This window comes from Scyliorhinus torazame, chromosome 6 (assembly GCF_047496885.1).
Source record: "Scyliorhinus torazame isolate Kashiwa2021f chromosome 6, sScyTor2.1, whole genome shotgun sequence".
NCBI lineage: Eukaryota > Metazoa > Chordata > Chondrichthyes > Carcharhiniformes > Scyliorhinidae > Scyliorhinus > Scyliorhinus torazame.
The window spans coordinates 203,282,244-203,297,854 of record NC_092712.1 but is presented as its reverse complement, the minus strand read 5'-3'; the positions used below and the strand labels follow the sequence as shown (position 1 = coordinate 203,297,854).

The window sequence follows — 15,611 nt, the reverse complement described above, 5'->3', positions numbered from 1 at the left end:
AACTGTGCTAACCACCGTGCTACCGTGCTGCCCACGGTCGCAATGGAATCCTGTAGTTCAATGCTGCTTCCCTTTAAGAGGGACAAACTGCCTTTCTGAAGGTTGATTGAATCACATGTTGTCAGCAAATGCTGTTTGGCTCCCTGCTGAACATAGAGGCAGCCAGCTGCAACGGGGATGCATGGCACTCTGCTATAATCATGGAAATGAGGTGGAAGCACAAAATTTGCATGCTGCCTCCTAAACTGGTTCTTGTGGTGATGTGCATCACTAAATACATGTAAGCTAGACAGACACTAGAGGGAGCACCAGAAACACCACACACACACACTCAACCAATAGATAAGCTACATGGGAGGCGACCAATGGACATTCACGATACACAAAGAGGTGACACGACCACAGGGGGGCATTATACCAACCGATACATAAAGGACACGACACACATGATCAGCCCCTTCGGCCAGTGGAGACAGACAGTGAGGAGAGGCACAGGGTTGATTCATTATTACACCCACCACGTGGAAGACAGCAGATGGTTAGTAAGTTAGGTAGCTATAATAGGATTAACAGTAGGGTCGAACTCGAGTTATAAAAGTGTAAATTGTGTAAATAAATGTGTTGAAGTTATTTACACGTCTCGACCTTCCTTGACAAATGCAATGCAAGGAAGCCGCTTATGTCACGAAGAAAACATAACAAAACAGTACTGGCAGCTTTACTGACAGCAAGATGGGTGACACGTTGGCTGCATTAGATTGCACCTCAGAGGAGGAGAAATATGTTCCAGCAGCAGTCTGAAGTTAAGCAGGATATGCCATTGAAGAGCAGAGAGGGTAGCAGCTGACGGATGCAGTTTGCACGAGGCATTACCTACAACAAAGGTTGTACAGGCAGAGACTGAGTTTCCTTGACATGACAGAACAACAGTGCTTCGGGAGCCTCAGGATGTTATGTCAGGTGGATGCAGATATCTGCAAACTCCAAGAAGACCTGGTGCATTCTGGAGTTAGTGACCACATGTTACCAGAGCCTATCAAACTAACCACTGTTTTCAATATTTAAGCCTCCGAATCCTCCCAGAGCTCTACTAAAAGCACTTCCAGGAACCCATGTTAGTGCTCACAAATGCATAATGCAAGTGACTAATGACTTGTTTGCCAGAGCCCACAATTACATGAATTTCGCTTGCAAAGATGTCAGTCAAAATAAGCAGATACACAGATTGGTGTCTCTGGCTAGTTTCCTATCGGTGTAGGGGATCACTGACAACCCATAATTATAAGCTTGTCACATGCAGATCATGCAGGAATACTTGTGAAATGAAAGGGCTTTTACCTGTCATGATATTCAAACACACACATCATGATAGACACACCAACAGACAAATCAGAACACACAACACCACAACCAATGACAGAAAGATATAAAAGCACAGACACGACCCCCGGTGGTCAGTATTAGCTGCAGAGGAGAACCAGGACACATCTATTGCCAAACACACTCAGGGAGACAGCACGTGCAGAGTATCCAGAACGAACTGTATTATAAGAGTTATAATAAAATAGAGTTGTACCACATACAACTGTGTTGGCTCATCTGTGCACCAGAGCACCCAACACCACATGGTACAGGAGTGGATCGATACCTGCCGGCGTACCTCAGTGTACACAGACAACCAGCAGTGCCCAGGCATGATGTACGAGCTCCCGGTTCCGCAGGCGCTCCAGTGCCACGGCGACCTCTGCGAAAACTGGCGGCGATTCCGGCAAAATTTCGAATTGTTCCTGGTGGCAGCTGAACTCAAAGACCTGGATGATAGGGAAAAAATTGAATTTCTCCTCACCGTCGCCGTTGCAAGGGCAAGAGAAATATTCAGAAGGTTCAGGTTCTTCAGGAGGCAGCAAAGGTACGATTACCAGGCAGTCCTGGGCAAATTCTCCAAGTACTGTGAAGAATACGCAATCCAATGGGCACATAAAGGTAAGAAAAGCTGCAGTACTCACCTCGTGGCTGGGATCCCGGAGCCCGAATTCCCAGAGGCCGAAATCCCGGGCCTGAGAGAAGGCTGGGTCGAGGTCGGCGGCCATCTTGCTAAAGGTATAACGCTAGCACAGTTGCGCGAGAAGTGCGCAGAACCGGAAGTTTCGTTTGCGCATGCGCGAGATGCTGCGCATGCGCAGTCAAGAAAACGGCCATCGGTAAAGGAACAGCGATCTGAGCATGCGCAGTCGCTTCCTACGTGCTACATACCGAGCGTCAGGATGTCAGAGGCCCCAGACTGCACCAATTTAAAAGGGAAATGTCCCAAATCCAATTTAAAAGGGAAACGTCCCAAATCAAAAAAACAAAAATCTGTTAAAGCTGTAAAACAACCTTCCCTCACCTGGAATGACAGCACAGTGCCGCAAATTGACCCAGGAGATGAATTTGACCTCCGAAGAACCCTCCGACAAGCAGTTACCTACGCACAAGCCGATGATTCCGACCTTGAATACTTCGATGACGATTTTTACAGTGTTTCCGGACCTCGCGAGCCCAATGATAGCTCCGTGGTCCTATATGACTATGACTCGGACGAACCTTTCGTGTTGCACATTGGCGGCCCCCACATTGAATCCGACGCAGATGCGGATTCATTTTTCGGATTTGAGGATCTTCAATCCAGCAGATATGACGTTCCAACTTATCAGTACCGGATGATGCTGCAGCCTGACATTAACAGACAGGGAGCGGTGCAAGCACACGGAGAGTGCCCTGCTGCCACACAGAGCGTGGTCCACGTCCCGCTCAACGTTCCCGACTCTATGAAAGAAGACATGCAAGACTCCAGAGTGCAGTCCTCGCATGAACCAGAAGTGACTCCAGTGTCACAAGCTTCCACAGCAAGCTCGTGGACAGACTCCACAATTGCAGAAATGCAAGACTCCAGAGCGCAGTCCTTGCACGGACAAGAAGTGACTCCAGTGTCACAAGCCTCCACAGAGAGCTCGTGGACAGCCTCCACGATAGAAGCAACGCAAGACTCCAGAGCGCAGTCCTTGCACGAACAAGAAGTGACTCCAGTGTCACAAGCCTCCACAGAGAGCTCGTGGACAGCCTCCACGATAGAAGCAACGCAAGACTCCAGAGCGCAGTCCTTGCACGAACAAGAAGTGACTCCAGTGTCACAAGCCTCCACAGAGAGCTCGTGGACGGACTCCACGATGGAAGGAACGCAAGACTCCAGAGCGCAGTCCTTGCAGGAACAAGACCATGAGGGTCTAGCAACCTCTCCTGACCAACCAGCGGCAGACGATGCAAGTCTGCCATGCTCACGTGAACAGCAAGAAGGCTATAACAGCCTACCATGCTCCACTACACAGCAGCATGACCATGACGGTCTCTCATGCTACAATGAAGGGCACAGCGCTGAAGACTGTTCAAGCCCAACTGAAGACAAGCCAAAGGAATCGCCTCGTCCAAGCCCGAAGAAAAAAGGTTTATGCGCTGACCTTCAGGATCATTGTAGCAGAACAGAGATTAATAATGCTGCACGGCCACAGAAGGATGCTGAGGATTTGCTAACGAAATTAATTGAATGTTTAACTTGCAAGGAGCAGACTGAGAATTACCAGTGTTTTAGTACGGATCGAAAAAATGGACAAGACATTGATCCTCAGGTAATGGAAATAACACAACCTGAATCGTATCTACAGCAGGGACAAATGTCTCCCTTCAACACAATGCCGCAAAATCCCAACTTCGGAGACCAGCAGTTAGTCAGTAATGACTCTTCAAACCTTGAGGGGAACATTAATTGCATTGAACCTATACACACTCCACTGATTATTGAGCAGAACATTGGAGCAAGAATCCTGAGGACACCGACATCGAGTAGCCAGATAACGAATTTAAAACCCACAGCAGTTTCAAGTGAACCAAGTGTGCTTTCCACTAATGGTGAAGATGCAGATAAGGTCGACCCGATTATCCATTGTACCACACTAACCCCAGTGATTAAGCAGTTATTTATGGGGAGTATAATGTGGGCAATTGAGAACAGTAAAAGAGAGACTGTGACCATGCCAGTCCCAGCAAAATCAGACCCAGAGACCATGAAGGCATGTACATTAAACAAAGTTACATATGAGGTACCTGAGAAGAAAAGTGAAACGGAATGTTCTTTGGAAAATGGTACAATGTCGATAGAAACAGTGGATCCTATATTCGAGACCATACATATGGGAGAATTTGGGGGTAATAAACAAGGTTCTGTAATGTCTGGGGGAAGATTTAAAGTTCCAAAGAAGAAAAGCCCAAATGAAGGACAATGGCAAGACAATGACAGTCCACCGACATGGTGTGCACCACCAGATGAAAACTCTGACAATTTACCCAACCCTAGTGAACAGCAAGCTGCTAATGACGATCTATCCACGGGGTGTGAGACGAGTGACGACAGCATCCCACTTCCCATGCAAAAGGTGCAAGGTGACAGACCTCGCCTAGTGCGTACCGAGGCACTCGACGATCACGGTGGGACCACTGACGACTGCGGTGGCGGCGCACCGCTTCCACCCTCGATGGCTCGAGCCTCTCCACTGGTTGGTGCATTCCTGCATGTTCCGACTCCAGAAGTGCAGCTTCAGGGAATCTCGGCTGCCTCCAGTGAACCTGTTGGGACTCCGGACGGGGGGCATCGACGGAAGGCAGACCGGACTCCAGATGGGGAGCAGCCAAGCGCCGACTCTGATTTGCGCACGCCAGACCTTGCTCCGGACGGGCGGTGTCGCGGCCTCGGTGATGGCACGCTCAGGGTGACGGCAGATGCCACGGCGACAGGGAATGGATCGCGTGGCAGTCCCACTGGGTCGGCAGTGGCAACCAGCACCGGCGGTCCAAGATGGACACACCAATTCGCGCCATCGCCAGACGTTGATGCGAGCAACAATTCTCTCTCCAAGGCGACATGCTTCGACGTTTCTCTGCGGAGTCGCCCTTCCGGCACAGCAGGTGGCCGGAACCAGCGTACACGGTCTCGGCCAACTTCCACATCTGGCACAGTCATCGCCTTGCATGATATTAGTGATGGTGCTACTTCGATGGCAACGACCCATCGGCTACAAGATGCCGTCCACCACAAACATAAAAAGAAAACAGACTCCACCTTGTTCCTGGCATGCAGGGCGGATGGATTGGTGCGTAGGCGCAATCAGCGGGCTTTGTGCCGCCTTCCACGCTCGCAACTGCACCGTACGCACACGCCGGATCCTCCACTGGTTCCCAAGGATGACTTCGTGGAGATGCCACGGATCATGCCCCTTCCATCGCCACCAGAACCAAACCACAGCCAGGGCACCACTAACAAAGATGTTGAATGTTATATTTGCACGAATGAAAAAACCAAGCACTGCACGAAGTACAACAAATGGTAAAGTAGAGGCTTCGGCAACAGCATCACCTCCAACAGTCCAAGGTGAACCAGTGTGACCCCAAATCTCCACAGCTGAACCGGCTTGAGGACCAGCCCATTCTTGAGGCGGTCACCCATTAGACTGGACTTATAACGCTGTTCATACGTTCAAAAAGTCAAACACTTCTGTATTATAACCTGTTGTTGTTTATTGTTCCAGATATCGTCTGACCGGACCAATGTTCAAGTTTTTTTTTTCTCTCTCGCATCCAAGTTTTGTTATGGTACAACCTTGTTAGTGTGACGCACCCGACATCGCCCCATGTAAATAGTTACGTCATAAACACACGCTGTACACAACACACACACACACTCTTAGATGCACTCACGACACAATTATATTTATAACCACGTAGGCACTTATCTTTGTAAAAAGGGGGGATGTCATGATATTCAAACACACACATCATGATAGACACACCAACAGACAAATCAGAACACACAACACCACAACCAATGACAGAAAGATATAAAAGCACAGACACGACCCCCGGTGGTCAGTATTAGCTGCAGAGGAGAACCAGGACACATCTATTGCCAAACACACTCAGGGAGACAGCACGTGCAGAGTATCCAGAACGAACTGTATTATAAGAGTTATAATAAAATAGAGTTGTACCACATACAACTGTGTTGGCTCATCTGTGCACCAGAGCACCCAACACCACATTACCCATTAATGTGCAGCTGGTGTGCAGCCACAAAATCATAAGTTTGCATGTGTGTATTAGATTCCCTGGAGTTGCTGTGTTGCTTTCAACTTGAGGGAGTCCAAGCTCCCCAGCCTTTTTGGATCTGAAGAAAAAGTTAGAGGTGGCTGTTGGGAGGCAAAGGATACCCACTTTAAACTTGACTGATGACAATCATCAGAAACCCAACAAGCACAACAATCAAGATCAACAGATGGGCCATTGAACAAGCCATCGGAATAGCAAAGGTTCACTTTAGGTGCATCTAGAGGCAACCTAAAGTACTCACCTGCCAGGGTTTCCACAATGGTTGTGGCTTTCCATGCTCTGAACAACATTGCTCAGCAGCGAGGATTGAATCTGTAAGAGGAACAAGGTGCAGTGCATAGATTGTCTGGAGATGATTCGAGCAAAAGGAAAGCAAGGTGAAAAAGACGTGATTACCATAATACACCATCAGCTGCTCATATTGCTGCTTGAGATACCAGGAATACACTTTTCAATGCAAGCTTTATTTGGGTGACATTGATGGCAGAGCCACGTCAATTGGTCATTCTTCCCGATTTCCAAAACTGCCCACCCCACTAATACCATTGACACAAAGTGGTCCTGCAAACAACCAACCGCTTGTCTTGTTGGTCCTTTATTTTTTTATTATTCCTGGAATGTGGGTATCGCTGGTTGGGCCAGTACTAATTGCACATCCCTAATTGCTCTTAAACTGAATGGCTTGCTGGGTCATTTCAGAGGATTTTTCTGAGTTGACCACATTGTTGTGCTGTGTGTCTGGAGACACATATGGCCAGACCAGCTAAGATTTCCTAAGATTTCCTTCCCTAAAGGACATTACTTAACCAGATGGCTTTTTCGACAATCGCCAAAGTTTCATGGTCTTATTTAAAGTCCAGATATTTATTGATTACAAATTTCACCATCTGCCATTGTGGGATTCGAACCCAGGCCCCCAGAGTATTACCTTGGGTCTCGGGAATACGAATCCAGTGACAGTACCATGACATTACTGTCTCCCTGCAAATGTCTTCCCATTCATCTTTAAGCAACTTAAAAAACACCCAACCACCAAGAATGGGTAAGATGGGAAAGTGGCGCAAATGAATACATTTTACAAGATTCTACTAAAGAATGGAAACTTCACAACAAAATATTTTTTCATACACCCATGAGCATATTTTTGTCTGCTTTCATAGCTTTCTTGGTTTTTTGGAACAGTTCACCAGTCGGAAGCCAAAACTCCTTGTATTTAAAGTAGAGACTGCTGGACAATGTGTGAGTTTGAGACCAACAGCCGAGATCTCTACCACATAATTTGGTTCACCTTTGGTGTGAGTATGATGGTCATTGTATTTTTCCTGGAACAAATCCCCTAGCCATTGAAATCTAGTCCAGAAGAGATCTGCCACTGAGTTTGGCCTGTCAGCTGATCTACTGGACGAAGAGGAGGGTGACCCAATATGAACTGGTGCCAGGCTGCTAGTATTGCTCCAAGAACATTGGGCTGGATTCGCCGCACCCCGCCCCGAAATCGCGGCCGGTGCCGGGGCGGAGAATCCATTTCCGTGGATGGAATTGGGACCAGCGCCGTTCCCCGAGTCCCGGGCCTCAAAAAGTACGCCGCGCCATGTATCCCCTACCTGGGGCCATTGACAGAGGCCCGCCCCGCCATTCTCCGTCCCCGACTGGCCCAATTCCCAACGGTGTGGATCTAACATTTTCCTGCCGTTCAGGATACTGGCGTGGCGGCTGCGGACCATGGTCGGGGGCGGGCCTATGGAAGGGCAGGGGGGGCCTTATATGGCACTGTGCTAATTTTCGGCAGGAGGTCCAGGTTGGGCGTGCGGCTGATCGGGAGCACTATTTGGGAGGTCCAGCTCCGCGGTCTGAGTCTGCCATGGAGCACAGTGTGACCGCTGGAGGCCACCGCTGTGCTCATGCGAGTCCTCCGAACTGGAGGTGCGGGGGCCCGTATCTCTAGCAAAATCTGTGAGCTTCCCGACGGGTCACTGCTAGCCCCCTGCAGGGCTATGAATATGTGACCCTTTTTTACGACGGTGTGTGGACATAGTCCCAAAAACGGAGAATCCAGCCCATTGGTTGTGGACAGGAGAGAATGCAGTTCTTTTTCTTGTGTGTCTCTAGATACTGGAATTTCTAAATTAAATACGTCGTGCACATCCCCTGGTCAACCTATAAAGCTTTACTACGAAAGAAAAATACTGCAGAAATTGGAAATCTAAATTGAAAAAAAGAAAATGCTGAAGATATTCAACTCAGGGAGCATTCGTGGAAAGAGAAAGACAGAATTAAATATCAGTTAGATGACCTTGCATTTGAACTGCAAAATGTTAGATGTAGTGGGCGTCATTCTCCGACCCCCCACCGGGTCGGAGAATGGCCGTTGGCCGCCGTGAATCCCGCCCCCGCCCCCGCCGAAGTCTCCGCTCCCGGAGATTGGGTGGGGGCGGGAATCGGGCCGCGCCGGTTGGCGGGACCCCCCGCTGGATTCTCCGGCCCGGATGGGCCGAAGTCCCACCCAGAAATTGCCTGTCCCACCGGCATAAATCAAACCTGGTATTTACCGGCGGGACCAGGCGGCGTGGGCGGGCTCCGGGGTCCTGGGGGGGGGGGGGCGCGGGGCGATCTGAACCCGGGAGGTGCCCCCACGGTGGCCTGGCCCGCGATCGGGGCCCACCGATCCGCGGGCGGGCCTGTGCCGTGGGGGCACTCTTTCCCTTCCGCCTCCGCCACGGCCTCCACCATGGCGGAGGCGGAAGAGACTCTCCCCACTGCGCATGCGCGGGAAACTGACAGCGGCCGCTGACGCTCCCGCGCATGCGCCGCATTTCCGCGCCAGCTGGCGGGGCAACAAACGCCATTTCCGCCAGCTGGCGGGGCGGAAATCCCTCCGGCGTCGGCCTAGCCCCTCAATGTTGGGGCTAGGCCGCCAAAGATGCGGAACATTCCGCACCTTTGGGCCGGCGCGATGCCAGTCTGATTGGCGCCGTCTTTGGCGCCAGTCGGCGGACATCGCGCCGTTGGGGGAGAATTTCGCCCAGTGTGTATTAAACAAACACAGAGTCCGTAATTCTCCAGCCATTCGCTGGCGGTGGAAATCTCTGGTCCTGTCGGCAATGCATCCTGCCTATGTGTTTCCTTGTGGTGTGGGGTGGATTCAATGGGAATTCCCATCGATAGCGGCAGGACCAGAGAATCCCGCCTCCAACGAATGGTGCGCCGCCTCCCATTGCTGAGAAACCGACGGCTGGGAGGCCAGAGAATCACGCTCAGAGGCAGAGTAGGGAGGAGGTGAGGAAAGAACAAAAGGGGGAGGTCTGTGATATTGTGGAAAGCAGGAGAGATTAAATACCTAAAGGAATAGTGGTGCAAGACAAAAAGGGATAGTCATGGAACAGGTGAAGACAAAATCTATGGGCCTAGAAGAGGTGTAAATGGCAATTGCAGGATCATCAGCAACAGTTGCTGTCTGAACAAATGGGAACAATGGTTATCATCTGAAACTATTGAACTCGACGTGAAATCTGGCAGCCTATATGTAAAATGCTTAAACCAAAGATGAAGTCCTATTCCTTGAGTGTCCTTTGAGCTTCATTGGAATACAGTAGAAGGCCAAGGTCAGATAAGAGTGGGAAGAAATTTAAAATGATAACTGACCAGAAGCTTGGGGCATGCTTGTTGCCTGAGTGAAGGGGTTCCGCAAAGGTATTACCCAATTTGTGTTTGGTCTCTCCTGGGTATTGGGGACGAGCATGGTATGCTGAAAATTCATTACATCAACTTGCAAGAAGTACAAGTAAGTCATGGATTCACTTGGAAGGCAGACTCTGCCATCAGACCCCTCATCAAACTCCCCCATCAGAGACCTCCAAAAGACCCCCAACCAAGATCCCCAACAGAGACTCCCATCAGACCCCCCCCAATCAGAGGCCCCTCCATCAGGGACTCCCATTAGACCCCCAATGAAGACCCCATCAAAGATGCCACGAGAGGCCCTTGGCTGAAAGCTGCAGAGCAGTCCAGGCAGTAGAGTGAAAAATCACTGTATTTTCACTTACCATTCCCTAACATCTGTTGCCTCAGACAAAATATTTTAAGCAGCAGCTTTTACAAGTGTCAGAGGCTTCCTCGAAAGCCACGTACACTTCAAAGGACTTCAAATCCCTTCACAGCCTTTGAAGTGCAAATCTTCTATTCAATTTCACATTGTATTATCCAGTGATTGACAGTTTTATTACTCCAGAGACAAGCCCTTGCTGGATTGCTGATCTATCTTTCCTTTCATGCTTCACTGCATCTCAAAGTATCCTGCTTTGATACTAACTATAATGTTGATAAACAGTCTTGCTACGATAGACACTTCTTCGGTTTCACAGCAGAAAGCACTTAGCTGCTTCTGATGTGGTGAGGAGCTTCATCTCCTCCTGTCAGTGACCCATTCCTCTTCCAATTCTGCAGTTTTTAAGTTTCTCGACAGTGCATCTTTTCATCCCTTCTGAGGTCTTCTTCTTCTCCTGCTTCCTAGCAGTCTCATCTCTATCACTCACCTCAGCACATTTCTTCTCTCTCTCTGCAACAGGTGATCATACCGTTTCAACCTCTTCTTGAATATTTCCTTTGATGTGACCACAATCTTTACAAACTCCTTGATGTATTAGTTCCTGATTTTGTCTTTCGTCATCACTCCACATATCATGAGTATCCAGTCGATGTTCCCACTCTCTGCTTGACGTTGCCCACGTTTCTGCACTGCATAACAAGGCCAGTCTCACAACTGTCTTGTAGATTCTTGCCTTCGATTTCAACAATGTTCTCTATCTCACAACATTCTACTGCACTTCTTCCAATCACCCCAACCAGAGCTAATCCATAGCTTAATTTTCATTTCTATATTACCATCTTCTGCCACCACTGACTCCATGTACTTGAAACTAATCACTTCCTCCAAGTCTTCACCCATAACCTTTCACTTCACTGGTCTTCTTCCCTAAACTCAAACTGACAGTCCACATATTGGATTTTTATTGATCTTCATATTCCTGTCTTCTAGTGTTTTTCCCCAGTTCTCCAAATACTCAGTCATGTTCTCATCATCTTGAACACATAGCTTACATAGAAACACGTTGAGTAAAACAAATCTCATCTCACTTCTACCTCTTTTGCCAACTATCCTTAATCTGAGTGCCCTAGTAACCCTTCAGCAAGTGGAAGCAGGGTTTTTCCTTATTTGCTCATTCAAATCCTTTATAATTTTGAACGTCTCATAAATCTCCTGTTAACATTCTCTTCTCGAAAGAGAACAATTCCAGCTTCTCTAATTTTTCCATGTAACTGAAGTCCCTCATCGTTAGTATAATTCTTGTAATACCAGTATCCTTGGTTAGGCAGAAACTGGTGGACGGGAAGAGAATTTTCAGTCTAAAATAATTGTAATGGTAAGATCAGTTCAGAAACTTTGAGAACATGTGCCATTATTTGATTCAAAACACATCCCATTGCCATACTGTTTAGCCAAATGCTTTTTGCTTTTGATTTACTTTGCTGTTCAGGAATACGCACCTTGGGTGGCTTGAAGGGGTAGTCAGGTGAAAATGCAATATCTAAGAAGAAGACACCACCCTCATACACTGAGCCTGGGGGTCCCAGGATAGTTGACCTCCATTCATAAATATTGTCTCCTTTGGGCCCAGCACTGTAACAGAAGAAACAGTTCATAAATATAAATGAGAATACAAATTACTTTTTATTACTCTGTACATTAATCTCCAAAAATTTTGCTTACAATATAAATGTATAAATTTATAACAGGAGGGATATGAAGTCAATATTAGGAATTCTTTGAAATTAAGGTGTGCTCTCCATCTAAACAAAGCGATGTTACAGTACATCATTGTGCAAGAACAATCTTGTCAAACCATTGCTCCTAGTGGTCCCTCCCCACCCCATGCATAAGGGTTAGGTTAGGACTTATGGGCCTGTTACAGTATATAAATTTGTTAAAGAAAATTCAGACATAAAGAGATTAAGTATGTTGATTTTTATAATAAGACTGCATTTTGGGGTAGAAGTCAAAGTTTCAACATGCATCTGTCTCTATTTATAAGAACTCTAAAGAGAAAAATAAAGTAACTGCACTAAATTGATTAACTACACATAAATTTGCAACAGTACACTGACTAGAGGACAATTGATTGTTGCCCTTAAGAACAATGACTGCATACAAATCCTTCTACCCATTATTTGAACTGCATTTACAGTGTGTGCTGGATGTCTTGTGATAGAGTGGGCTGTGTCCCTGTCTCTCAACCAGATGCTGTATGTTCAAGACCCACTCCAAAACATGATGACCATGGAAGGTGTGTTCATAATGGAGCCAAACAAGGTTGATTATCAACCTGGAAATTTTTCCAACATGCTTATGGCACGTGGTTAGAGTGGGAGAGACTTGGTCAGCCATACTTAATGTGGAGTGATGCCCCTCAAGCTATAGCCTCTGGTCAATTCATGCGCCAATCTCCACTGCCAACTCAAGCTCCGGTCTCCCTCGGCAAACTCATGCTCTAGTCTCCTGCTGCTGATTCATGTTTCAATCTCCCCCAGTCAACTCATGCTGATACCCCAGCCCATTTTGTGGCCTGCCAGATCCCCCAACCCACATTCTGATATTGCATCTCATTCAATAATGCTCAGCTCTCTCTTGCACTCTCTGCGACCCATGCTTTGATAGGTCCTGCCAAACCAATCCCTCTCTTTCTGCTTTCTACTTCCTGGCAGTGGCCCACTTGACAGCCAGTCTCTGGGCAGATTTTTCTGGCTAGGCCCCAGGTCCCACCCTCAAGACCGGAAATGGCAGCTGCTGTTTCTAGGTGAGGATTAAATGGTTGCACCCGATTTTCCAGTGGTTGGTCAGTCAAGAGGTGCAGAGGCCAACCACAACAGCAGCAGAAACTGCAAGACAAACAATGTGACCACATCATGGAAAGGGCAGGGAGCAAGTTTAAAGGCCTGCATTCAATATCAGGGAGCAGTCAGGACATCTGCAGAAGAAGATTGGCTGAGAAAATGGCATAAGGAAGACAACTGTTGGCCCCATGATTTCATAATGAGTGTAGGGAGATAGAATGGTAAATGGAGGTGAGAGTACAACTGCAGAAAGATAAGGATTTATTCATGTGGAACCAACAAGAAATAAGAGTCAAATGAACATTAGGGTGGTACAAATCTCACTTGCGTGTATCTCATTGCACCATGCTTATGGCCCCTGGGGTTCTTTGTCTTGCATCATCTGGCAGCAGCCTCCTCTATCTCAATTCACAATATCCTCAGTATTCACCACCTCGCCCCTCTTTTAGCACCTGGTTCAGGAGTGCAAAGCAGGTTACTACAATAAACAAGACCCTTGCTGAGGCATATTAAAGGACTCCCCATATTGATCAAGGTATCTGAATCGCATCTTGTGAAGACCAATGCCCTGCTCAATGGTTGCTCAGGTTACCCTCTGGCAGGTATTGCACCTCTCCTCTGAATTTGTGCCTTGATTCCGCACAAGGATTATTAACCATGTCCTCAGTGTGTAGCCGTTGTCTCCAAGTATCCATCTTAGGTGGTGTGTGGATGGTTGGAAAAGCTGCGGTAACTGGGACCACAAAAGTATGTATGCATCATGGCTGCTTCCTGGAAATTGTACACCGTTTGGAAGATCTGTCTGCAGGGTTGTAGACCAGATGGACATTCATGAAATGGAAGCCCTTCTTGTTGATGATGGCTGCTGGTTGGTCTGTGGGAGTGTTAATGACAACATAAGTGCTGACAATCACACTTTGCACCTGTGGGAATCCAGCTTGATCATTTGCATTGGTGTGAAACATACACATTTGCCTATGCCCGCATTGCAAATCAGCACTTGAGTCTGCTCCGCCATTCAATCAGATCATGGCTGATCACTTCCTGGTCTCAAATCAACCTACCTGTTCCCCATATCCCTTTAACCCATTTAAAAAAATCAGAAATATATCTATCTCCTTCTTGAACAGGGCATCAGTCACCACTATGGTACATCGAAGAACTGCAATATCCCTCAAATATCTCCAGTGCCTCTCTGGGAAAATCCAGAGGTGTTGAAGTTTAGCATCACAGTGACTGTCAGCACCATGGTATAGAGCACGGTTCCTCCTCCATCATGGCACAAATCGGTGATTGCCTCCTTGAAGAAGTGCAGCATTCAATGACACTGATACTCGGATATTTGAAGGTATTGAAGCTTGGATGGTATATCCTCTCTGGTGGCATTCTCTTCTGAGAACAGGAGGCTGGTTGTGTACCTCTCTGCATCCTTCACCTGCAACCCCACCCTAAGACAGGTATTCCTTTTGGCCCTGAGATCACTGCTCTCCTGCTGCCTGTGGCTGCATCAGTCTCCCTCTCTGCTGCTCCTGCTCACTGGAGGTTCCAAAGGCTGAGTAAATGCAACCCATGGCAGATGGCCTCTCCCAGTTTCCAGGGCCTGGTATTCATCGTATCACTCCATTCCCCTTTGGGACTATGGCAGCACACCCAGCAGTGCTGGCAACCTGCCCCTTTTCCGCCTTAAATTGCCTATGCCCGCATTGCAAATCAGCACTTGAGCCTGCTCCGCCATTCAATCAGATCATGGCTGATCTCTTCCTGGTTTCAAATCAACCTACCTGTTCCCCATATCCCTTTAACCCATTTTTAAAAATCAGAAATATATCTATCTCCTTCTTGAAACCATTTAATGATTCAGGCTCCACCGCACTATCCACAAATTCACCACCCTCTGCGAGTAGTTCCTCCTCATCTCAGTTCTAAATCTACTACCTCTCAACCTATATCTGTGACCTCTCGTTCTAAATTACCCCACAAGGGGGAACATTTGGTCCCCATTTACTTTATCAATTGCTTTAGAGAACATCTCATTCCACCCCACATTCCCATAAATATCAGGACAATGTCTTTACAGAAGTAATTATTGCGACCTTAGTGGAATTAGTGTGTCTTCACCTTGGAATAAATCCTGTATTCAACAACCTAGAGGAATAATGTAGGGGTGCTCCATGGGTTTGTGTTGAAACCAAATGAGTTCCTAATTTGTATTTAAGATAGTCCTCCTTGGCTATAGCATCCCAGTATTGTGTAGTACAGTGAAGAAAAATGAGATCCGCGGGCCTACTGCCTTATTCTTGCACCATCACTGCCACCAGGAATTTCTCTCTGCCCACATCTGTTGAAAAGTTGGCTCACTACTCTTTAATTGTCCCGCTGCATGTAGCTAATGGCAGTGGGATAGGCCCTGTAAGCCAGACTAAGTTCTTTTCTTACTAGCAACGCCGTCAACAACTTCTGGGATCTCCAGGAAATGAACAGGGCTCTGAACTGCTAAAAAAAAAAGTTACGGTAGTTTTGGTGAAAACATT

The 15,611-nt window shown here is 47.5% G+C and overlaps 1 protein-coding gene across 2 annotated transcripts in view; it reads right to left on the bottom strand.

Moving 5' to 3' along the window:
* Positions 1-15,611, bottom strand: part of LOC140425231 (ubiquitin-conjugating enzyme E2 E2) — a 318,771-nt gene that overhangs the window by 56,048 nt on the left and 247,112 nt on the right. For both annotated transcript variants that reach the window (XR_011947795.1, XM_072509307.1), the window contains exon 4: positions 11,737-11,869. Coding sequence is in view for 1 of the 2 variants with exons in the window: in XM_072509307.1 (XP_072365408.1) it covers positions 11,737-11,869 (133 nt within the window). In the remaining variant the exon portion in view is untranslated. The remainder of the gene's footprint in view (positions 1-11,736; positions 11,870-15,611) is intronic.